General features: G+C 50.5%; 1 protein-coding gene across 1 annotated transcript in view; it reads right to left on the bottom strand.

The window, feature by feature from the left end:
- ARSB (arylsulfatase B) overlaps positions 1 to 26,241 on the bottom strand; it is a 281,980-nt gene that overhangs the window by 119,884 nt on the left and 135,855 nt on the right. The window contains exon 4 of the mRNA XM_085632256.1: positions 7,505 to 7,712. Coding sequence (XP_085488382.1) covers positions 7,505 to 7,712 — 208 coding nt within the window. The remainder of the gene's footprint in view (positions 1 to 7,504; positions 7,713 to 26,241) is intronic.

The following is a 26,241-nucleotide window of genomic DNA, read 5'->3' as shown; positions in this document are numbered from 1 at the left end:
GGGGGCCAGGCGGCCAACTGAGGCTATTTAGGGAGCAATTTAGACCCACGACGTTATAACAAGTAAAACAAGCATTGGCATAGCCAATATGTCTCGCCTTTGGGACCTTATAAGTGTTTAGCCATGCAACAGTTGCATAACTAAATACTTATAAGATCCCAAAAGCGAGACCTATTGGCTATGCAAAGCGGCCCTGTGGCCGCGAAAGTTAAAGTGATCGGGATCACGATCGCTCAAACATCAAAGCGGCCATACGCTGTGTCAGGCGAGACCTAAAAACACTCGATGCAAAAAAAATTAAAAAAAACAGCACCGGATACTGGGTGTGTTTACATATGATGTTATCCATGCTGGTAAGTAATGAAGCAGAAGCATTGACAAAACTAATGTGGCTTTGGCAGTGCAGATCGATTTGCTCCCCTACTACATTTTGCGGATGCAGATCACGATCCGCAAAAAGAAAAAGAAGATAGTTATTGCTATAGCTGAAAAGCAAAAGCAAATAAAAAAAAGCGACGATATGGACGCAGGCAACTGTAATGTTGCGCGACGGACCGAACCATAGCCCGAGGGTCCGCGCGCGTGTGTCAGGGTCTCACCCCCCCCTTGCGTAGCCGGAGTTGGGTGCGCCCGACGTCCCCTCGGACGGCACGCACTAGTGCTAATAAAAAGCCCAGGGCTCTGGGCGTGGCAGGCATTGCACTGACCACCACTTGCATACCTGTGTGTACCGAGTGTCATTATTTCCAGGCCCCGGGCCCAACATTACACTGGCGACGAGGTGGTCTCGCCACCCCCTCGAGTAATCACCGAACCCTCGCTCTTGCCCAAGGAGCGGTTCCTGCCACCTGCTTCTGGCCCGGCCCCTGCGCTGCCCTGGCCCCCCCCCTGGCAGCCCTGTGAGGTCCCCGGCTGGCCCTCACCTGTGTGCCGACGCTCCTGACTGCCTCCCAGGCCGGCGACGACTGGTTCCTCCTCCTCCGGCTGCCTGCCTCTGCTACGGGGCCTGCGCGCACGGAACGCTGGGACCCGCCTGCCGAATCTCACGCATCTCGCGTGCAACACGTGGCCCGGCCCTGCCGTTCCCCACGCATCTCGCGTGAGGCCCGTTTTCCGGCGAAGGAAGCCCCTGGCTGGCCCTGCACCCCCTAGACGGGCCCCCGGCCCTCCGTTTGACCTGCCTGCCTGCGGACGACGCCTGGGTGTGCGGTGTGCCCCCTACAGTGAGTCGGTGACGCCCCCGGCTGCCGCTTTCTGCGACCATGGCCACAGTACCTCCCCTCGAACCTTTCGAGGTCACCGGCACCCCAACGTCTCAAGCCGCACGCTGGAAGAAATGGGTGGAACGTCTGGAGAACTACTTCGTGGCGGCGGAAGTCGCAGTGGTGCGGAGGCGCGCCATGCTGTTGCACCTGGGAGGTGAGGCGATACATGACATTTCTAAAGACGTGGTGGAAGCTCCGCCCATGACCTACGCCACGCTACGCGACGCCATCACAGCGTACTTTGAACCGTTTGCGAGCGCAGACTATGAACGTTTCCTGCTCCGCCAAGCCTGCCAGCTCCCAGAGGAGTCGGTGGACGTCTTCTACGCCAGGCTCAAAAAAACTAGCCAGCACGTGCACGCTCCCCGATGCGGACGACGAGATCCGCGCACAGTTCATCCAAGGCTGCGCGTCGTCCAAGCTCCGTGAACGAGTACTGGAGGCGGACAATATGCCAATGCGCGACATCCTCACGCTAGGCCGCTCGAAAGAACTGTCCAAGGCCAGAGCCGCGCACATGGAACCGAAGCCGGCAGTCACCATCAAAACGGAACCGGTGTGCGCCATCATGGCAGAGGTAGCGGACACCCGCACGAAGCACCCCCAGCGGAGGAGCCCGAAGCCGGTCCAATCGTCTCCCAGCCGAGCCTGCGTGTGGTGTGGAGGAGCGACACCTCATAAAGGGGCGTGCCCGGCCCAAGGCAAAATCTGCAGCGCATGTGGCAAGGCCAACCACTTTGCGAGCGTTTGCCTGTCCACATCTAGGAAGAAGCAAGGAGGCCCGCCCAGGAGGGTGAGACAGCTGGCACCCCTGCCCAGCACAGCCACCAACAGCGACATGGATGACGACGACGAAGCGGATGTCGCCTCGGTGCACGTCGTGCGGATGCTCAACACCCTGGCCGCGTCCCCGTCAACCGGACCCATGTGCACAGTCTCAGTACAGGACCAGGCCGTGCCGGCCCTGATCGACACCGGTGCCTCCATCAACCTGATGTCAGTCAGCGTGTACCGGACTCTGAGGAGCGCTCCACCACTCCGGCCCACGAGGGTGCAAGTGTATGCCTACGGCACCCATCGCCCCCTACGCCTGTGCGGGGCTTTCAGGACTGACCTGTCCCACGACATCACTCGGCTGCCAACCAAAATATACGTGTCACAGGAAGGGACGGGATTCCTAGTGGGGTGCCGGACAGCCCAAGACCTAGGCCTGATCCACTTCGCCCTCACGGTCCAAACAAGCAACCTTGACCATCTGGTGCAGGAGCACACAGCCCTATTCGACGGGATCGGGTGCCTCAGAGGGCCCGCCGTACACCTCCACATCGACAAGACAGTTACCCCGGTAGCCCTCCGGCATCGACGCATCGCGTTCCACCTACGACCCAAAGTGGAAGCAGAACTACGGACACTGGAACAAGCGGGAATTATTGAACGGGTAAGCGGACCCACCCCATGGGTGTCACCCATCGTGGTGGCGAAAAAACCGAAACAGCCAGACGCAGTGCGGATCTGTGTGGACATGCGCGTCCCCAACCTGGCCATCAGGCGCGAGCGCCACCTGACGCCGACCATCGACGACATCGTGGGAGAGCTGTCAGGTTCCAAATGGTTCTCCAAGATGGACCTGAGGTCGGGGTACCACCAGATCCCGTTGCACCCCGATTCCCGCCCAATCACCACCTTTTCCACGCACGCCGGCCTCTGGCGCTACACCCGGCTAAATTTTGGGATCTCGAGCGCCGCGGAGGTGTTCCAGAACATTATCCAGAATGTCCTGCAGGGGCTGGAGGGCGTCTTGAACGTCAGCGATGACATCCCCGTCCATGCCCCTACCCTGGATGAACATATCCGACGCCTCCGAGCGGTGTTCTCCCGGCTGCAGGAACGAGGCCTGACCCTCCACAGAGACAAATGTGACTTCCTGCGCAAAGACATCAGCTTTTTCGGATACCGATTCTCTGACCAGGAGAACACATGGGAACGTGGCCACCATTTTTTTTTAATTTACCATTCCATGATGGCAGTTTTCCATCTTTGAGAAGTAAATTTAAAAATGAAATGTGCAAGAAAGTGCCTTTTCAGGGAAGCAAACTGCATCAACTATCAGTGGAGCGGCCGGGAAGGTGAAGAGGGGTTGATGGGGGAGTAAAGGTAGCTGACGGGCAAGGCTGGGGTTAAGCAAAGGAGGTGATGCAGGTTTAAGTTACAAAAAACGTACAAAATAAAAAAGTCAAGCAGGAGATGGAGGTGCGGGAGGTGCGTGGAAGCAACAGACATGCTGGAGGGCAACAAAGACATTACTTGGGGTGAGATATGAATGAGGAAGCAACACATGGAGAGGGGGCAAGAAAACACATGCGCTCTCACAGCATGGTGAAAGCAAAAGAAACAAGCATTGGCATAGCCAGTAGGTCTTGCCTTTGGGAGGTGTAAGTATATTTGCTGAATATGAGGACTCCATAAGTAATAATTTCCAAAGTGTCCTGTAAATGAAAAATGAGGTACCTATATGGACAGCCTGTGACAAGCAAAGCCTGTCAAGCAAAGCCTCAGCTGAGAAGTGTTTCTCAGGATGATATTGCTAGTAAATTTCTCAGTGCCTAAACAATAAAATCTATGAAGCGCAGCAGACATTTGTATTTTTTTCATGGGGAACCAGGTTCCAATCTAGGCAGGGATGCTTAACATCCTGTGATTCTGGGCAAGTTACTTAATCTCCCCGTGCCTAACAAAATAAATGTGTCCATCTGTAATTCAAGTTTTATGTGAACTTGCCAATGTGCGTACCGGCATACACCACCTTAAATTAGGCTTCCTGCAGGGGCCTACATTACGCCATTTAGTTGAGCAAGCCCAAACAGCCTCTTTCTGGAATGTGAATATGGCAAATTACAGTGCTCTGCGCCTTAAGTATTCAGGCTTCCCAGAGGACAGGCAACACATTCAGTCCACGGAGGAGAGAGCGAGAAGCAGCTCGCTCAGATTAAAACTGGGAAGGAAGATAACACATAGGGTGCATCTGAAGGGGTCGTATTGAGAACCTTTCTGATCTCTGCGGTTGTCAGCTTGCACACAAGCATTTTGTAAAGTGAATGTGCTTTCCGGCAGACACCGGCTTCAATTAAGCCCCCTGCATGGGCCTACACGGACAGCATGTGAGAAGCAAAGCCTTAGCAGAGACGTGTTTCTCAGGATGATATTGCAAGGAAATTTCACAGTGCCTAAACAATAAAATCGTTTGAAGCGCAGCACAAATTTGTATTTTTTTCATGGGGAACCGGGTTCAAATCTAGGCAGGGATGCTTAACATCCTGTGTTTCTGGGCAAGTTACTTAATCTCCCGTGCCTAACAAAATGAATGTGTTGACCTGTCATGCAACTGGTGCACATGTTGTGGAAATCGAAAATAATTGCTGTTAGCATGAGCTGAAGCCATCTTGGTTGTGGCTTCCATTTTGTTAGCCATGTGATTCTTCCGCCTTCACTGTCGCTTGCCTTTCTATTCTGCTGGAGTCATCAGCTTTAGTTAACTCCTTCTATTCTAAGCTCAAGCAATGTATGAGCTCAGAGAGGCCTGTAGCTGCTAGAATGCACCCGTTTGAAAATGTAACTGCCCATCATGTCTTACTGATGTAAGCAGTCCTGTTTCCCCTCCCACTTTGCTGACTAAGTGATTTCCCATTTGTCCATGTTTGTCGGTAGTTTTTCTTGTGTAGGCCTGCACCTTCTATTTGTAATTACATGCTTACAAGTGCAGAAAACTCTGTATACAAGTACCATGGTCTGTGTATTCAAGCCACTACCTCCTGGAACACTTGAGGGTATTATATAGACGTGGTCTCACTCATGAGTGAATACACTTGTTCTTTGAATTCCAGCTTCATTGCCTATCTCTTCTTTGTTGGTTTAAGGACCCATGGACAGATGAGAGTGAACCCCTGCACCAGTGGGCCCCTAAAAAGGCCCATTTCCACAATGTAAAGTGCTCTGGTTCATTCCTTGACTTTGAAAATGTGTTTATTCGAAAAATGGAATACTGCGTGACAACGTAAATCATGTGCATATGTTCATTTACTAAGGTATTCTCTTCTAAGCACTATGCATGCCAAAGATCACACAAAGTGCCAGCAGGGACTCGTCACATGAACAGATTAAAACTGGGAAGAAAAAGAACGTGTTAAGAACCTTTCTGATCTCTGCGGTTGTCAGCCTGCACACAAGCATTTTGTAAAGTGAATGTGCGTTCCGGCAGACACCGGCTTCAATTAAGCCCCCTGCAGGGACAGCCTGTGACAAGGAAAGCTTCAGCTGAGAAGTGTTTCCCAGGATGATATTGCTAGGAAATTTTGCAGTGCCTAAACAATAAAATCGTATGAAGCGCAGCAGACATTTGTATTTTTTTCATAGGTAACCGGGTTCAAATCTAGGCACGGATGCTTAACATCCTGTGTTTTTGGGCAAGTTACTTATTTTCCCGTGCCTAACAAAATGTATGTGTCCATCTGTAATGCAACTGGTGCACATGTAAAGCGCTCTGGTCCATTCCTGAACTTTGAAAATGTGTTTTTTTGAAAAATGGAATACTGCGTGACAACGTAAAGCATGTGCATATGTTAATTTACTAAGGTATCTCTTCTAAGCACTATGCGTGCCAAAGATCACACAAATTGCCAGCAGGAACTCATCACATAAACAGATCAAAATTTGGGAAAGAAAAGAATGTGTTGAGAACCTCTCTGATCTCTGCGGTTGTCAGCCTGCACACAAGCATTTTGTAAAGTGAATGTGCGTTCCGGCAGACACCGGCTTCAATTAAGCCCCCTGCAGGGGCCTACATGGACAGCCTGAGACAAGCAAAGCCTCAGCTGAGAAGTGTTTCTCAGGATGATATTGCTAGGAAATTTCGCAGTGCCTAAACAATAAAATCGTATGAAGAGCAGACATTTGTATTTTTTTAATGGGGAACCAGGTTCAAATCTAGGCAGGGATGCTAAACACCCTGTGTTTCTGGGCAAGTTACTTAATCTCCCGTTCCTAACAAAATGAATGTGTCCATCTGTAATGCAACTGGTGCACATGTAAAGTGCTCTGGAGTGAGTGGGAGAGAGATAGGGGAACATTAGAAGGATGTGGATGAGGAGCAAATGAGGGCAATAAAGTTTACTGCAGAGCCTTTTTTGGGGAGTGGGCGAGGGGTGCTGGGTCTGCCTGCTGTTACCGTAGAAGCGGTGGTGTGCTTCCTGTTAAGAGTTGTCACACCAACATTTTAATTTAAGTGCGGGGAAGTGCCCAAGGACGTGTTTACAACTTGTAGATAAGAAGTGACGTGGGTGGGGGCGAGTTAGACAGGGGACAGGGGAACTTTGTTCAGAGCAGAAGCATTGCCATACTTTCGACAAAATGCATAAATGACAGGCAGCAAAGCTGCATGGAGGAGAGAAACAGAGGGTCTCAGGATCCTCTGCGAATTTGCAGTAAAATAAAAGAAGAAAATAGGGTTGTGGGCTCCAGCTGAGTCCCTCTAGGCCGGGGGGGGGGGGGGGGGGCATGCTATCCCAATATGTTTTTGTATACTTATTTTCAGAACAGGCGACTCAGTACTAGAGTCCTAAAACGGTTGCCATTTTATCTTTGTTAATATGGTGGTAGCCAATCAGATCTTCTCTCTAGCTCCGCGGATCCCCCATGCCGGAGCTATACATACGTTTTGAACGTGGGAAGAGTGACACGCCACAGGTTCCGCCCCAGTGGGGTACACTTGTGTGGAGGGTAAAATGGCTGCTGAGCACGAGCGTAATTTCACTTGGGAACACATTTGATTAAAAGTAGTGAGCAGTGGCTGCCACGGTTCTTGTAAGGAGCCAACGACGAGGAGGCCCATTGCTCAGGCAACTTAAGTGCCACATGTAGCATCACTTCCGGTCAGTGCAACCCCACATTTCCTTCATGCAATGCACCCACTATCATTGCTGGATGGTGAAGGCTAGATGAATAAAGGGTAACCACGTGCCTCCAGTGCAATAAATGAATGCTTCTCTGTCCATTCACTGCAATGGAAGAACATCTATTTTTTTGTAATGAAGTCTAGGGGATTAAACTAAAGGAATTTGTATGAGGTATCCACCTGCAACTTCCTGCCTAGAGATCTGTTGAATGAAAGGATACATACTTGATAGTTCTTAAATAAAGGCCCTTTTCACCATTATGTCAAGAAGCTAACATTCAACGAGACTCACCTGTGGAGAAGACGAGCACTGTATTATCCCAGAGTGTATTCTTCTTTAAAGCTGCAGTGACATTTCCCACAGCTTCATCCAGGAGGGCAACCATGCCAGCATAATGCCGTCTCTTTTCATCTTTGATAAAACTGTACGGCTTCATGTACTCTTCCGGGACTTGAAGAGGTGAGTGGACAGATTGTAAGGCCAGGTAGAGGAAAAGAGGCTGAAAAACGTGCAAAGTGTAAGTAAAGGAGCATAGTTTCCAACAGTTATTTCAACACTTTATGACCAGCTACCCTATGGGCACACCCACATACACCTGTACACTGTATGCCAAAATGATTAATCAACTCGTAATTGGACAGCAATCAATTTAAATAAAAGCTTGCTATCTCCTATTCACTAATAGTGTTTAACTTCTCCTTGGCCAATCATTTTCACTTGTGTCTGCACATTACTTTTTGTTGCCTTATTTACTGTCTCAAAATTATGTCTAGCTGAAAGCAAACGGATGGTAATTAAGAATAGCAAGTGAATTACCATAAACCAAAACATTGGGAACTGCTCTTGTTTTACTTTCTGTAGTCAAAGCTTTATGCTGACAATCAGCGTGACACTTCAACTTAATATGGGGCTTGTCAGCAAAACAAAAGAAGTTGTTCATAAAAAGAAAACAAGCAGTTCCAAAGCCAAAAGGTCTCACCTTGTGGACCTATTGGCGTTGCCAATGCTGCTGCAGCTACAAAAAGAAAAAAAGAAAAAGCATTTGCAATGCAATAGGTCTTGAATTTGCGAGAATTAAAGCTATTGGCTTTGCCAACAGAAAACCGGTCACCGTGCTGAAATATAAAGCATGGTGCCTGTGTTGGAAAGATTAAAGCAGGCGCTGTGTTGAAACAAAGCACGGCACCCGTGCACATAAGAGTTATGCACATGGCGGCCCGTGAAGCAGGCGCATGGTAATAAAAGAAAAGCAGCAAATAAAAAAAATAAGTTACAAGAGCTCAGTCTTTCAATGCACAGCACCCCCACCATGTGTTCCTGCACGACTCTCTTCGCTGCTGCCAGGCGGTCTGTGTGAGAGAGCAGCAGGTATGTTGTAGGAGCAAGAACAAACAAGCATTGGCATAGCCAATAGGTCTCGCCTTTGGGACCTTGTAAGTACAAAAAAAAAAAAAGTGTAAGACTTCACGTTTACATTTACTGCATCCTAAATGCGCAGTAAATGTATACGTGATGTCTTAGACTTCCGTTTTTTTTTTACTTACAAGGTCCCAAAGGCGAGACCTATTGGCTATGCCAATGCTTGTTAATACCAGCCTTAGTTTGGACATTGTTTGGGCCTCTCTCTTATCATGATAGTGGATTTCTGGTCTGGCACTATCCTTTGGGCTCACAGTTGTTCTGACCATGGGATTTCTTGCCTTGCAACTAGATTCAGAGCTTCAGAGATTCAGTTCGGGCTGGACTGTCCCATGAGGCACAGGGTCAAGACTGATTTGCATATGACCATGTCTGAACTGTGGTGGCATGGTGAGCAAAATAACATGGATTAAACCCAGATCTGTGACTGGGGGTGAATGTTTTGCCAATGTGCAACATTCCGTCCATCATCTTGTGTGTTTTACCAGAATATTAAAGACAGCGATTTTGGGCCTGAAAGTTCCCGCTTTATGTAATAATTGGAATAGTTTTATTGAAGTTGTAAAGTCCGCGCTAGTTTGTTTACATCGTATAAGAATGACTGTGCTTCTCAGCAGAAATGAGGGGTGAAAATATTGGTGGACTTGGAGCATCAGTGATTGCAACAGGGAACAAGGGACCCTCACAATTAAAATATCTTAAGCGCCCATGTGATGCCACTGCTTGCTCTTGGTTAGGAGTATCTACAGAAAGTTTAAGGGTGGGTCATTTCCCCAAAAGCTTCTGTGTGCACTAAAAACGTTTATCTGGACATAACATGCACTTCAAAGTCTGATTTAATGGGTCACTGGTGCCACCAGTACAACAGCTAGACTAGGGACAGACTCAGCCACTCTAAACAAAAAATACACCATCCCGGAGACAGGCTGCAATTTCCCGGCCTCCGTGACAGGCAAGAGCCAGCGGAGCGCTGTCATTTAACCTCAGTGGTTTTGTTGGTAGGCTTGAGAAGAAAGGTGTTTTTACACTGTCCTGTTAGAGAATGGCTTCAGCAGCTGTGAACGCTGTCAGACAATTTCCCATGCTAAAGTAACACAATGCATAGGGTTTCGGCATGTTGCTGTTAACGGCCAAAAGGTGGCAGCACATCCAAGCCTTTATTTACTGTAGTGACACTTTGGATTTGGAGAAAGGTCCTGGAAGCAGAAAAAGGACCATAGAATGACCTGACCCGGTTTGCCAGAGCACTGACCTCTCATCAGTTCACACTCATCCTAGCATGTGCAGTGCAGGAGGGACATGGGGCATCCCTAGGCTCGGAAGCATCTGGCTGCATAGGGTCTGATGGAGATGGGCACAGGGTGTGAATCAATGCTGGCAGAATACTTGCCATTAAAACAATGCATTAGCGGGTGTGGTCAAGATGGCGGTGTGAGCAGACGTGTTGCTCTGAAGCTCCCGCCGATGGCCTGTTGCAGCACCGGCCTTCGGGTCGTTTTAGCGTCTGCTGACCCAAGCAACGGGGCCGGCTCAATCCCGGAGCAGACGAGCTGTTGGTCCGTGGCGATCAGAAGGGATTACCTCGTGAGTTAAGGTGCAGCGCGCCGGAGGAGGCGCGAGGAGAGGCCTGGAGCTGACGGTTAACATCGTGAGGCCTGAGAGGCGGTGAGACGGCCTGCACAGCCTGCCAGGAGCAGCGGTCGCCTGCCAAGCTGTTGACCCCTTAGATGCAGTCTGCGGGCGGTGGGGCTGCAGAGACACTACCGGTGGACAAGTGAGGTGCCGAGGAGAGGTCAGGGAGCTCGGACCGCCATCTACGGGAGGGGATCCTGCCGGCTTCCGCCTGCACAGTGGTTAATGTGTGTACCGCAGCGGTCCTGGAGCCCTTCGATTTTTGTGTGCCCGGCAGTGTCTCACGCGAGGCGGCCCTCCCGCTGAGAGTGAGGAGATAGGAGGGCTGCCGATCACTGAACCGCCGAGCCTGGGGCCCGGACAGAAGAGCTGTCTGTGCCCTGGCCGGGCCTAGAGCGGCTCATGGAGAGGCCCGGAGGCGCCAGAGGACCAGCGAGGCGATGAGCGGGTCGAACGGACTGTGGAGAAGGCCAACGGCAGGTGGAGCAGGCGGAGCCCCGGTCCTGGGTCCCTGGGAGCAGCGGGTCTCTCGCGGGGCCCAGTCGTGCGGGGCCAGACGGTGTGTAGCAGCCAGGTCAGTGTGAGCATCGCCCAAGAACTGGTCTGCGAAGGGAGCGTTGCCGGGGGCCCGCTAAGGGGATACGAAAGAGGAGGTTGAAGTCGGCAGCCGTCATCGCGAAAGCAGCGACGACCGCCATTTTAGAGATCCTAGAGTGAGATGGCGGCCTGACGGACAGACTGCGGCCTAGTCATCGCTCCTGGCGGGTGGGACCCGACAGGAGCAGAAGGGGTGTGGACTGCAGGAAGTTCATTGCGGTCCGTCTTGGTGCCCTGTCTGGTGCGGTCGGTGGGGGTGCACGGGGCTCAGCATCTGCCGCAGCATAGGCACCCCTGCCTATCTTCGGGACAGTGAACAGGACAAGCCTACCGGTAAGAGCCTGCATCATCCCCTACACGGGCCGCTTATACGATTCCTGCCGCCGGGGGGGCCACACATTGAATTGCCCATCCCGCAGGAAGATTGACAATCGCCATTTGCAGGTGCGAGGGGTGAGGGAGTGATTACGCGGACGGACTAAGGCCGATCCCCAGGTGCTGCTGAGAGACCGCCTGAAGGAAGGGGGGGGGGGAGGAGACAAGCAGCCGGCCCAGTGAGTCTATCGTGGGCTTGGGCGCCGGAGCTGCTGAAGGGGGCGCGCACAGGCTGCTACACCCCGCGACAGGGTGCACATCAGCAGGCAGGTGGCTCCCCCCTCATCCCTTCATTTGACTGCATCCCAGCGTCAGGGGGGCCAGAGAACACAATGTGCCGGAGCTGGGTTGCCCACTGTCCACCAGGAGTGGTGTGGTGCACTCCCGTCGTCCTGGTTGGAGGTCCTACGGGGCCACAGCAGAGTGAGCAAGTTAGGTGGATCACGCAGTGCGGCAGGGACTATTCTACGGCGGTGGAACACACGGGTGTGCTGAGGAGTATGGCATGGACGGCTCTTTGCCGGGACTCCCGCTGCTACCGGGCGCTGGGAAAGAGTGGGGCACCACAATCTTGAGCATCTGAGAAGGTGGGGTGAGCCGGGAGGAAGAAGACGCCGGCATCTGGGGTCCTTATTGGCCTTGAGTGCAGCACGCTATGGTCCCCCCCAAGGGGCGCAAAGACAAGACCCTGAGGGACCTGTTTGCGAAAGTGCAGGCTGGTCAGCAGCCCGATGACATGGCAACAGGCGGGTCCCGCCCAGCATCCGAGAAGGGAGACAGGGCAGAACCGATCACCAAAGCCTTCCTTGAGTCCATGTTTGCAGCCCTGAGAGACGATATTCAAACTCTTAAGCAGGAGTTCACGGCGGAACTTAGAGAGTCCCGCAGGGATGTAGACGGCATTGGCGAGAGAGTAGCCGAGCTAGAGGGCAAAAGTGACGGACGGGACACAGAGCTGGCGGCGCTGCAACAGGAAGTCCTCAGGATCCATGAACAGCAGGTCGATCTCCAGACGCATGTCGAGGACCTGGAGAATCGGTCTCGGCGCCACAATATACGGATCCGCGGAGTGAAGATGGATGATGATTAGAAGGACCTTTTTAGATACACAAGAGAGCTCTTCAATCACATCCTGGGCAGGCCATTGAGGCGGAACTGCGGATCGACCGTGCACACAGAGTGGGGCCCCCACGGGCTCCATCCTCCCCGCCGCCGGACAGATTAGTATGTGTCCAAGACTATCGTACCAAATAGGACATACTGCGAAAGGCCCGCCAAATGCACCCCCTGATGTTCCGCGACCAAACGCCGGTTTTGTATCAGGACCTATCTGCACTCACACTCCACAAACGCAGAACCTTCAAGCCTATCACCACGCATCTACAGCAACACAATATCCCTTACAGCTGGAGCCATCCTTTCCGATTGGTGTTCCGTATAGACAATACGCTATATCAATTACGCTCCTTGTCGGAAGCGGGCAAGCTGCTGGGAGTGGAGCTCCTGACGGACGATAGCAGCGACGACAATTCCCCAGCAGATGCAAATGATACAAGACCCAGATGGCGTCAGCAGGGCCGCCGACGGCGCACCAGGAAACCTCCAATGGCAGAAATACTCAAAGGCTAGCAGGCAGCTCTTGAGACTGTCTCCACGGAACTGACAGGCTCTCCGTCTGGCTGACTCCGGCAACAACAATAGACCAGCTAGGTAATTGTTTTCTTTACAGGTCGTTGACGGGAGGGGGCGTTCTCATCGCAGGCTACTCACCCCACGATGCTGTATTTCCATTCACCGGGAGGTGGAGGACAATTGGCTACCATTCACTTTTCTGCCTTGTTGACTTTATTGCCTTTGTTTTTGGGGACTTTGTTTGGGGGGGATCCAGAGTGCAATGTCCACCTTCTTACGGGGCCACCAGGGCTCCAAAGGCCCATGGCGCACACGCTGACTGTTCACATCACGCTTCTCCCATGCGCTCCACAGTGCCTTCCCCGCGCCGCCTGGGTCCTTTGGTTAACGTGAATGCCAACCACCACGCTTACAATACTAACCATCAATGTCCGAGGTCTCAATAATCCTGTGAAGCGTAGGGCTGTCCTATCATGCCTAAAAAACACTCAAGCCGATCTGTGCCTTTTACAGGAAACCCACCTACTAGCTAAGGACTGCCACCGCCTCAGATCCCGGAAATTCCCGATGCAGCTCTTTTCCTCTGGCCCTACTAAGTCCGCAGGGGTGGCGATACTAGTGGCGCAGCGGTTTAAAGGGGAGATCCTGCAGAAAGAGACAGAAATCAGGGGCCGGCTGCTAGTCTATAGATTCGCCCTGGGCACCTCAACTTTCACTATTGGCTCCCTCTACGCCCCAAATGAGGGCAAAGAACAATTCCTACACTCCGCCCTCACCGATGTCACGGCCACGACTGCCCGCAACATTATTCTCGGGGGGGATTTGAATCTCGCTTTTGATAACACACTGGACAGATCCTGTCACCGCACGCACCAAACAGGTGCACTCTCGGCAACAGGGATGGAACGACTGCTGGACCTGGGGCTATGCGACTTGTGGCGTAGTTTCCATCCACATAGACGGGAATACTCTTACTACTCCCATGCACACAAGACATATGCTAGGCTGGACTATCTTTTGGCATCTACATCGGCCCGAGCGATAGCGACAGAGGTTGAGATAGGGGTTGCTTCACTCTCCAATCATGCACCGGTGCTTGCTACTTTTATCCTCCCACCCATATCACAGCCCGCCAGGGTATGGCGTCTCAGAGATACTCTCCTACACTGAGAAGACATAGTCACATGTATACAGAGTTCCATTACCGATTTCCTGTCACATAACGCTAACACTGACAGAACTCTGGCAACACAGTGGGCGGCACTAGAGGCAGTCCTCCGGGGAGAGTTTATTGCCATCTCGGCGGCCGACAACGTAGAACGTAGACGTAAACGGGAAGGCCTCACCCAACAGACTAGAGAGCTGGAGCAGATGCACCAGAGAACGGGAGCCCCCCCCCCCCCAAGTGTGTCGTCAGCTCAAAGCCGTACGCCAACAATTCGCAGCACTTGATCAGGATAGAGTGGAGTTCGCATCCTTGAGATTGAGACATGCCTACTATACTGGGGGTGACAGGTGCGGGCGCCTTCTAGCCCACAACTTACGTGAAGTCCGGCAAAGGCAGGGGGTACAGGAGATTTGCAAGGGAGATGGTACGCATGTTTCGAAAGACGGTGACCTCGCCAAGGCATTCCGCGATTTTTACGCTAACCTTTATACTGCCTCTCCTATGGAGGATGCAGATGGAGCCGCCTTTTTAGACTCTGTCGCTCTTCCGGCTCCGACTAAGGCACAGGCCGACCAGTTAGACAGAAATATCCGCATCGAGGAGGTAATTGCCGCCATCGCCCGGCTGAAGCTGGCAAAAGCCCCCGGCCCAGACAGCTTCTTAGCCAATTTTTATAAGAAGTTTTGTGCCTTGCTCGCTCCTCTCCTCACCCAACTTTTTAATTCCTTTTCCGAACCCGGGGCGATCCCTCAGGATCTTTTAGGGGCCTCTATAGCGGTCATCCCTAAGCCAGGGAAAGACAGGACTCCATGCGGCGCGTACTGCCCAATCTCTCTTCTAAATATAGATCTTAAAATATATACAGGGATCCTGGCCAACTGCCTTGCACCCTACATGCCTGGGCTTATGGATCCTGACCAGGAGGGTTTTATTCCAGAGCGCCAAACATCTGACCATACGAAGTGTGCTCTCCATCTTATCGAGAAGGCTTCTCGCAAGGAGGGAAGAGTATATGCTACTCACAATTGACGCCGAAATGGCATTCGATAGAGTTCATTGGCCATATTTGGAGCAGGTCTTAATACGGATGGGATTGGGAGAGAAATTTCGCACCTACATTCTCAATTGCTATAAGTTCCCATCTGACTCAGTCCGGGTGAATGGCCACACGTCCACCAGATTTCCTATAGAGAGAGGCACTAGACAGGGGTGCCCTCTGTGGCCCCTCCTTTTTGCCGCCTACATGGAACCACTGGCCCAGCGGATACGGCAAAACCCAGCAATCTCCGGGATCAAGTTTGGGGGCTATGTCCATACCATCAGCCTTTATGCGGATGATGTGCTGATATCATTATCTAATTCGCGCAATGCGCTGCCGGCATGCCTAGCGGATTTAGACACCTTTGCGCAGGCCGCGGGGTTTAAGGTGAATACCGACAAATCGCTAGCTCTTAATCTCTCCCTGTCACGATCCACCCGGGAACACCTTCAGAATCTGCTCCCCTTTCAATGGGCGAAGGACACGATCCCATATCTGGGGATTCAGTTGGCTTCCACCCTTCCACAAGTCGTTGCTATCAACTATGCATCACTGCGTCGGAAGATTCGCCGAGAACTTGGCCAATTGAAACATTACCTTATATCACTCGTGTTCCTCTTGAAGTGTGGGACCGCATTAATATTAAGCATGATCTCACCACCTTTACCTCTCCGCTCACTCCTTTGTTAGACAATCCTGATTTCTCCCTGGGAATAGATCAGGTGGCCTTTGCAGGCTGGAAGCCTGCGGGATGTCGATTTCTATACCATATGTATGATGTGGACGGAGTTATCCCATTTCAGCAATTCAAACAGGAATACGGGCTGCCCGAGTTGGAGAGGCTCAGGTATTTACAAGCTCGACATTGGGCGCTCAGTGAGCGAGTCCGCCCGTTGGCTGATAGACGCCTTTCACCTTACGAACGATGGCTCATTACACGCACGTCGGATAAAAAGCTAATCTCGGACTTATATAGGATGCTACAGGCTAGACTTGCACACACACACACAACCCCAGCAGGGTGCGTTGGGGGAGGGAGCTAGGCAGAACACTCAGCCACAAGGAGTGGTAGGGTATCTACTATAGAGCCCGACATTCAGCTTATCACATGGGGCTCACTGAAACCCTCATGAAGGTAGTAACATATTGGTACCACACCCCAGAACGTCTACATTCAATAGACCACGCGAGGGAGGTGAAGTGCTGGAGGGGCTGCGACCATATAGGCGTATATTTTGCTGGGTCTTCCAAACCCCTTGACTTACCCGCTTCGATCACGTAGAGGCCGGCAAATGGCAATTGCACTGGGATCGGAAATACAGAACATACTTACCCACTGGGGCACCCCCACCATTCCGACCTTCACGGGTTGGCTATATCGTTTGTAGCATGTACTCGGAATGGAGAAACTTACACTGACGATGGCGGGAGAGGAATCCAAGTATGGAGAGTTGTGGCAGCCCTTTCTGGCCCTCTTGTCCTCCGAATTTCGAGAGGTCACTTGCCCTCGCTACTTACGCTTATTGCGCCTTGCGGGCACACAAAAGACGGAGGGGTGATGAAGACACACCAGGGGATCTGGAGAGCCTAGTAGGTGGACATGGAACAGAGGAGGGGGCGGGAGGGGGGAGGAGGATCTTTGTGTTTTTTCCTTAATCTTGCTTCTGTTTAGCTTTTGTTTGCTATCCTTTATCAGGGCATGTGCCCGCTGTCATGAGCTACTCCCAAGTTGGCTTGTTCAGTCACATACCCTATGCCAGCGAGGAATAGATAGCTCAACCTGTCAGGTTTGCTCTGAGTGTTCTTCAAATTTCAATAAAAAGATTTAAACCTAAAACTATGCATTAACTGTGGCCATTTCACCAACTGGATCCCTGTATCAATTCTTAATCCACTCATTTGGTGTAGACGTTATCGGTTACGCAGGTATCCTGGTGAGGGCTAGAGTAAAACAATTGACTGTGCGTAATGGATGGGAATCCTTAATAGCCTTTCTCTGAATTCAAAATGATTATTGACCCAACCTAGATCCAGAAACAGAGTCTTATTACGTGACTGCCCGAAATGAGAAACCTCTTCCGCCAAGTTGTGGAATCAGGAAGCGTGGATGCTGCATTGAGCCTGGATCGGTTTACACTACGTAAAAAAACCTCAATATTAGGGCATAGGCAATGGGACATAAAAAAAAAAGACATTTCTTTTTTTCTTGGTGCTCTACAATGTCAGCAAATAAATGAGTATAAATAGGCAAGTCACAAAAAGCAGAGAAAGGCATGTAAAATACTATTAATAGGATAATAGATGGGGAATAAAAACGTAAAATCCACATCAAAACACAAGAAAACAGAATGATCGGGATGGGGTGCGGGGAGTAGCAAAATGAAAGAGGAGTAGGAGAGGAGGGAGGGAGCAGCAACAACACCCAGCGGGAGGAGCGCGGGGGTGGGTCGCTCAACACGAAGGAGTGAGATGGAGTGTAGAGTGCCTTGTACTCTCAAACTACAAGGCAAAAATAAACAAGTGATGCCACACACAATCAGCATCGCGATCAGCGGTCTTCACTTTTCAAGCACTGCACTCGTGCTTGTGGCGGCATCCACCTTGCGGGAGCGAGCTGCGGCCATATGTTTGTAATAAACGTGGCCACGACACTGCTTGCTCCCGCAAGGTGGATGCCGCCACAAGCACGAGTGCAGTGCTTGAAAAGTGAAGACCGATGGCTAAAGGCCCTCCTAGAGCAGCGCATGCGTGCTGCCTAGGCGAGATCTAAAAAAACCAGACTGAACCTCTTTTCTGCAAATGAGAAGTAAATGCCAAATGTGCTTGCTAGTGAAACACCCGCACTGCCCACATTTCCAGATAAGCACTAACTCGATTTCCTGCGCACGTTAAACTACGCTGTTGTCGGATGAAATGCTACTGCATGACATGAGGTTTATATATATGCAACCAGGAGCGGCTCCTCCACGTGGGTGGAGGAGCATCGCCCCACTGCTTATATAAATACCATTTTATGTTTCTGCTTCTTGCACTGCGAGAAAGTAGAAGAAGAGTTTAGTTGGGGGCGGGCGAGTGGGCGGTTCGGGGAGCAGTGGCTAGCCCAATGTTGTGGGCGCTGACTGCCCCAGGGCAGACCAAACCATTCATGCACGCTCTCCCGTTTTCTCCATGTCGGCTGCATGCAGCCTGCATGGAGAAAACGGCCACCCCATAGACGTCTTTGCGGACGGAGTCCCAGCCAATCACAACGCTGCCATTGCAGCTTTGTGATTGGCAAAGGGGAGGAGAGGGAGGCTGCCTGCTTCTGCTTCCCGTGAGCAGAGAGAGGAAACGTGTCGCTTGACCACAGGCGAAGGTAAGTTTACATTTAAAAAAAATAAATAAATTAACCCCTCCCCAGCGCGACCCTCCGCCCCCCCACTCGCGAGTCATGCCGGCAGCGACTGTATGCAAGAATCTTTCAACCTGTACCAAAAGCTGTCCTTTTACTGTCAAATGACTAATTTAGTGAAAACAGACCTTTAACTTGGCATTTGCTATTCCATGTCTTTGCATTTTGAAGCGGTGAGATTTGCCTGTAGAAAAGGACCTGAATATCCTCCCTGTACTACATAATGACATGGATGGTCATATTGTCGCAGTGGTTTTTACTAAACATCAAAGTCGAGTCCAACTCCATTATTTTAATTTATTGAATAATGAGGCTAAGTGGTGCATTGGAGTAATTACTGAAATAACTGAAGTGTTTTGTCGGATGCGCTCAAATTTCACAGGCGTGCCGCGCTGGTTGTAAAAAAAAAAAAAAAAGAGGTCACTGGAGAGGGTGTCCTGCCTGCAGCAGCAGGCAATTATTGAAATAACTGACTTGGTTTGTCATTTGCACTCAAATTTCACAGGCGTGCCACACTGTTTAAAAAAAACCCACAAAAAATGCGGTTTGTGGGACAGCGTATCATTTAAGTCAATAGTGCTCACAGACTGTAATTAAAACATCCAGAGTAACAACACATGTAACAGGGGCAGTCCTCATGGGAGGTTACAACAGGAGAAAAGGAGGTACTAAGGAGGGACTACAAAGACTATTGATGAATCATAAGCCATCATTTACAAAGGACAGTAACAGGAGGCAATTAAAAAGATGAGTAAAAATGGGCGGAGCTTAAAGTTCATACCTGACTATAGCATGTCTCACACAGACAGCGCAAGCACTGCCTAGGCGAGACCTTCAAAAGGAGCAGACATGCATTATTATGTATGAGCATGCATGCGTCACCATTCCTGCGTGACCCAGAATAATGACACAAGTGCCATTTTCTCTTTTTTCATTAATTTATCAATCCAAGACGGTGGACGTCACTTGGATTAGTAAATAAAAAAATGAAAATGTTTTAGCACAAAAGTATATTTGGAGAGTGGAGCAGAGGCATATTGCACCCAAAAGGACCTCCCAAAAAAACAATTAAATGGCAAAAAATTGTTTGGGATGAGACAAAAAAGTGGGTGAGGAAGCCACAGGAGAGTGGCAGGAGGGGTGAAGCAATGGGAAGTGATTAAAAGGGGTGATGCAACTGTGAGAAGTTGGCCTGGTATATGCTGTCCACTAGTTATAGAGGGCACCTTGCACTAGTCCAAACAACCCTTATTGATGATTAGGTTTAAGACAACCTTTATTGAAAGCTATCCTAGTGGTAGCTATGGAGAGCAGCCTTCAGGCTAAGTCTCGAAGGAATGTAAAGCAGCTTGGTTTACCAGATTATAACCTCTTGAATGACCAAATGAAAGGAGAACCACACAAGGTATATCTACGAAATATATGTATTTACTACTAAACACTCTCTACTAACCTCTTTATGAGATTAGAAAGCAAGGCACACAATATTACAGTACTAAAACAAAAGTAAATAGCACAATATACAATGGGCCCCAGGGGGAGACCAAACCATATATTAAGAAAGTGGTATAAGAACCACGACTTGACTAGACACAGTGCCTAGAGCACACAGAAGCGCTGGGACCCCAACTAACCACCCAAGGTGGTGACACAAAGGACCCACGGGGACATGTACAGTGCGAGAACACAACCGCGAGCTCTGTACAATCCTATGGGAAAGTCGCGTTGGAATTTTAAAGATTAAGGACACTTAGGAGAGGACTTGGAGCAAACCCTTTTAGACTTAGAAGGTTCTAAGGCCAGCACCTATGTGAGCACCGGAGTACTCGTGTTACCTAACCCAGGGAAGCCGGGTGCATAGGTGTCCAACGGTGTTGGGAATCTTTGCTGTTTTCAATGCGAGTTGCTGCAAAGTGCTGCTGCCGTGGAAAGGAGAAGTGTTCGGTGTGATCCAAGCCTGGGTCGAAGATGAGACGAACCTGAAAGCAGAGAGGACAGATTCTTGGTCACTTGCCAGTGACCAGGGGCACGGTAGACGAATGCCCACCGATGTCGGGTGTTTCAGGTGCGATGAGGTGAAGCTTGACTCCACTGCCACGGGGACCAGGAGGTGTCGACGATGACCACAGTCTGCAGGCGAGCTGTCCCACGAAGGATGTCGAGTGCTGGGGGGTCAGTGTCCGGACTGGAGACCAACAAGCCTTGGCAACGACAACCCACGCGGTGAGAGTAAAACGGCTTCGGTGTGGACCAGCAAAGTCCTGTGGACTCCCCATGCAATTGAGAGTCAGGGCACATCTGGAGCAACCAGGTAATCCAGTTGAAAGTTAAAGTACCCTTCTCAGGGACCCACAATTCGACGGACAAGAGATCGCGAAGGGACCTCGAGAGGAATCACTAAACACCAGCCCACGGGTCACTCGAGGAGTGTAGGCCAGTAATCTTTGGTGGAATCACTGCTCAGGGTCGGAACTACAAGTAGCCCTAAGCACAGCCTCAGGGATCGACAAGAAGCATATGCTGCTGCAAATGGGCACGGTGTCCAGGGGTTCGGGTTGCAGAGTCCCCACGAGGGCTTTGGATCTCAGGATTGCTGAGAGCACGGATCGACCTCGGGGAAGCTTGGAAACCCACCTCCTGTGTTGCAAAGTCTTTGGAGTCCTTCAGGAGCTGCATAGTTGCAAACCGGACAGGTGCGTCTTTGGTGTCTGCCTTGCAGGGGAGTAATTCCTTTACTCCAAGGGAGATTCTTCCGTCATCCAACGTCGTGTAGATAGTAGAAGTTCTGGGATTCTGTAGCAGAGTTTTGTCCAGGTAAATCTAAAATCCTGTAGTCAGGGGTTCCTACTTTATACCCAAGGAAGGGGTGGGACAAACTCTGGGGGCCCACCTATGGGAGGGTCAGGACAGAGGGGCGGCTACACCCATGTCCTTTGTCCAGTTTCGTGCCAGATCAGGGGCTGGTAGCACCTGCAACCAGGTTTAGCTGGACTATGCACAGGGACACCAAATGTGCCCCCAGTGCAGACATCAAAGCACTCTAGGAGTGCACCCACCCAGCCCCAATACACTAAAGCCTGTCTGGGAGGTGGTCACACCTCCCTGTGACAGGAAACCTATTGTCCACCCGTCCCCTGCCGGAGTTTCGTCCAGCAGCAGGAGGGCAGACTCGTACTCGAGGTTTCCGGCGTGGGGAACGCTTCAAAGACTGACAAGGCATCTATCTAAACCTAGATTCATAACTACAGAAGAAAGGTACCTATTGACCGCACTACGGAGAACACCAATTTTTTGTACTATTGGGAGAATACCCACACCCCACGCCACAGGAGTATTGTGGCCTGGAATTATCGCCACAATAGGAACTGCTCTCAGTATTGCTGTTCAGCCGTGAACAAGTCGCATGTATTATATTACTGAAGCGACGAAACACGTGTTGACCTATGAACATCTTATTGGATTAAAGACAAGAAAGAGAAAAAGAACTCGACCAATTATTTTTTTGTTGTGTTGTGAATAACATGGGAAAAGAACCATAATTTTGAATATCACGTGTGCTAGGGTGTCTAATCATTTTCTCTTGTCGCTTTTGCCACAATTACTTGGGGAGGCGGGTGGTTCTCCCTCACCCTGTAGCACCGTCAATAATGAGCGAACTCTTTATTAATATACAGTGAAACCACCTAGAGCGCCTATTTCCAATTAACTATACCACCGCAAGAAATTTCCTAAACAACGTCGTGTAGATAGTAGAAGTTCTGGGATTCTGTAGCAGAGTTTCGTCCAGGTAAATCTAAAGTCCTGTAGTCCGGGGGTTCCTACTTTATACCCAAGGAAGGGGTGGGACAAACTCTGGGGGCCCACCTATGGGAGGGTCAGGACAGAGAGGCGGCTACACCCATGTCCTTTGTCCAGTTTCGCGCCAGATCAGGGGCTGGTAGCACCTGCAACCAGTTTTAGCTGGACTATGCACAGGGACACCAAATGTGCCCCCAGTGCAGACATCAAAGCACTCTAGGAGTGCACCCACCCAGCCCCAATACGCTAAAGCCTGTCTGGGAGGTGGTCACACCTCCCTGTGACAGGAAACCTATTGTCCACCCGTCCCCTGCCGGAGTTTCGTCCAGCAGCAGGAGGGCAGACTCGTGTCTGTGGCTGGCAGCATCCATTTTGTGATGCCAGGGTCTGTGAAGCAGCTGGTACCGGGTGTACCGGTGAAGTCATGTTTCTCCCTCTAGTAGGGTGCAATCATACCTCCCCGGCCAGTTACTGGCGGGGAGGTATGATTTCAAGGTGTTTGACATCAAACACAACATGTTTCCATGCAGCCATTCCAAAGTTAGCACTTACTGCAAAGTTATAATGCACTTAAGAGTATATGGTTTGGCTGCATCACAAACAACCCCGGAATAAAGGTTCCAAAGGCTGCAGAGGGGCTCTGCTCATGCATGGGCACCCTCTCACATAAAACCCAGCACCCTGACTTCAGGATTGATAAGGCCTGCCATAGGGGTGAATGATAGGTTTATATGTGCAGTCATATGGATAGATATAGGGAACCTATATCTAAGTATGGGGTGCATACACCACCTTACACAGGCTGCTGTACCAGACCTGTTGTGTGGTTGAATGGTCTCCCAGGGGTGACATAATACATGCTGCAGACCCTGAGAGGCCTCTGGGGTACCTATGCCCTAGGTACATAGTATACCATATACTAGGGACTTACAAGGGTACCCCAGAATCCAATCTGTGGTGTACCTAAAGTACATGCAATCAATTTAGAGAGGAAGCAGCTAGGCTGGGGCCTTAGATAGCAGGGTCCCAGTCAGACTAAAGTCGAAAAACAGTGAACCAACAGCAAAAAGTGGGAGTAACCATAAGAAGCAGATCCTACTCTCCTACACAACCCCCCCCCCCAAATGTAAGGGCATTAAACTAACCTTGACCAGTTGAGTCTTCATGTTCTAAGTGGAAATATCTGGAGAGTCCATCTGCATTGGCATGGTTACTCCCAGGTCTATGTTCCACTGTATAGTCCATAACCTGTAGGGAAATGGACCACCTCGAAAGTTTGGGGTTTTCACTCTTCATCTGTTTTACCCATAAGAGGGGCTTATGGTCTGTCTGAACAATGGAGTGGGTGCCAAAAAAGTGTGGCCTCAGCTTCTTCAGAGCCCAAACCACAGCAAAGACCTCCCTCTCAATAGCTGACCAACGTTTCTCTCTGGGGGTCAGCCTTCTGCTTATAAAAGCTACTGGCTGATCCTGACCATCATCATTCAATTGTGATAACACAACCCCTACCTCCAACTCAGATGCATATGTTTGGACAATGAATTCTTTGGAGTAGGTAGGACTTTGCAGAATGGGAGCAGTGCACATGGCCTGCTTCAGGTCATCAAATGCCTTTTGACAGCTGATGTCCACTCAACTTTCTTTGGCATTTTCTTAGTGGTTAAGTCATTCAAAGGGGTCACTATGGATCCATAATCTTTGACAAATCTTCTATAGCACCCAGTCAAGCCCAAGAAAGCTCTGACCCGAGTCTGGGTGGTTGGAGCAACCCAGTCCATGATGGTCTGGATTTTGCTCTGCAATGGTTGAACCTGGCCTCCACCCAAAAGGTGGCCCAGGTACACAACCTGACTCTGCCCTATCTGGCACTTAGTGGCCTTGATAGTAGGCCTGCTTTTGCAGGGCCTCAAAAACATTTCTTAGGTGGAACAGGTGATCCTCCCAGGTGGAGCTAAAGACAGCAATATCAGCTAGATATGCTGCACTATAGGCTTCCAGGCCTGTAATGACTGTGTTCACCAACCTTTGAAAAGTGGCAGGTTCATTTTTCAAACCAAAGTGCATCACCACAAATTGGTAATGCCCACTGGGGGTAGAAAATGCTGTCTTTGGCTTTGCATCATCAGCTAGTCTGATCTGCCAGTAGCCAGCTGTTAGGTCAAATGTGCTCAGAAACATGGCCGAGGCCAAAATGTCTATAAGCTCATCTGCCCTAGGGATTGGATGGGCTTCAGTCCTAGTGACTGCATTGAGACCTCTGTACTCTACACAAAACCTCTTCTCTCTTGCCATCTTTGGTGTGAGGTTTAGGCACTAAGACTACTGGACTAGCCCAAGGGCTATCTGAGGGTTCAATAACTCCCAATTCCAACATCTTCTGGACTTCAGCCCTGACATGGTCAGGTTGCCTGTAAATCTTATATTTAACAGGGAGACTGTCCCCAGTGTCCACTTCATGAGTGCACCAGATAATCTGACTTGGAGTCAGTGAAAACTTATGTCTAAACTGATTGAGAACTTTTCTGCAATCAGTTTGTTGCTGGACAGTGGGGATGCCTGACAAGGCTACACCCTCTACTGATCCATCATCAGGGTTCTGAGAGAGCAGGCCAGGGAGTGGATCACTCTCTTCCCCCTGTCCCTCATCAGTAACCATGGGCAAGCCCATGTCAGCCCTGTCAACATATGGTTTGAGCCTGTTGACATGGAGTACCCTGTGGGGGCTCCTGGGAGTTCCAAGGTCCACCAAGTAGGTAACCTCTCCCTTCTGCTCAATTATGGTATGGGGGCCACTCCACTTATCTTGGAGGGCTGATGGGGCCACAGGCTCCAACACCCATACTTTCTGCCCTGGCTGGTAAACAGTCAGCACAGCCCTTTGGTCATGCCAGGCCTTTTGTAATTCCTGGCTAGCCTCAAGGTTTTTATTTGCCTTCTTCGTGTATTCAGCCATCCTGGAGCGGAGACCAAGTACATAGTCCACAATATCCTGTTTAGGGGGTTTGAGAGGTAACTCCCATCTCTCCTTCACTAGACACAATGGACCCCTCACTGGATGTTTAAACAGAAGCTCAAATGTGCTGTAACCAACCCCCTTCTGTGGAACCTCTCTGTAGGCAAAGAGAAGGCGGGGCAAAAGTATGTCCCATCTGCGCCTAAGCTTTTCTGGGAGATTTTTGATCATGCCCTTGAGGGTTTTGTTGAACCTTTCAACTAACCCATTGCATTGTGGGTGATAAGGGGTGGTGAATTTGTAATTCACTCCACACCCCTTCCACATAGCAGTCAAGTAACTAGACATGAAGTTTGAACCTCTGTCTTATACTACCTCCTTAAGGAAACCCACTCTGGAAAAGATTCCTAGTAGGGCCCTTACCACCCCAGGTGCTGTGGTGGTCCTAAGGGGATTAGCTTCTGGATACCTAGTGGCATGGTCCACCACCACCAGTATAAATCTGTGCCCAGATGCTGTTTGAGGATCCATGGGACCAACTATGTCAATCCCAACCCTCTCAAAGGGAACCCCCACCACAGGTAGTGGTATCAGGGGGGCCTTTGTGGTACCACCTGCCTTACCACTGGCTTGACAGGTGACACATGAGCGACAAAACTCCTTGGTGTCTTCAGACATGTGAGGCCAATGAAAGTGAGGGGCAATCCTGTCCCAAGGCTTGTTTTGGCCTAGGTGACCTGCTAAGGGAATATCATGGGCTAGTGTTAATAGGAAGCCCCTAAACTTCAGAGGTATAACCAACCTCTTGGTGGCACCAGGCTTGGGGTCTCTAAACTCTGAGTACATGAGTCCAACATACCAATAGATCCTATGGGTTCCACTAGCATTCCCAGCAGCCTCATCAGCAGCTTGCTTTCTGAGGGGTTCAAGAGAAGGGCAGCTCAGCTGCTCCTGGCCCAGATCTTCCCTGGAAGGGCCCCCTGTACCCAAGAACTCAACCTGGTCAGGTTCAAGCTCATCTTGG

Source organism: Triturus cristatus, chromosome 2_1, assembly GCF_964204655.1.
Source record: "Triturus cristatus chromosome 2_1, aTriCri1.1, whole genome shotgun sequence".
Classification (NCBI taxonomy): Eukaryota; Metazoa; Chordata; class Amphibia; order Caudata; family Salamandridae; genus Triturus; species Triturus cristatus.
This window is presented reverse-complemented; position numbering and strand designations above follow the sequence as displayed.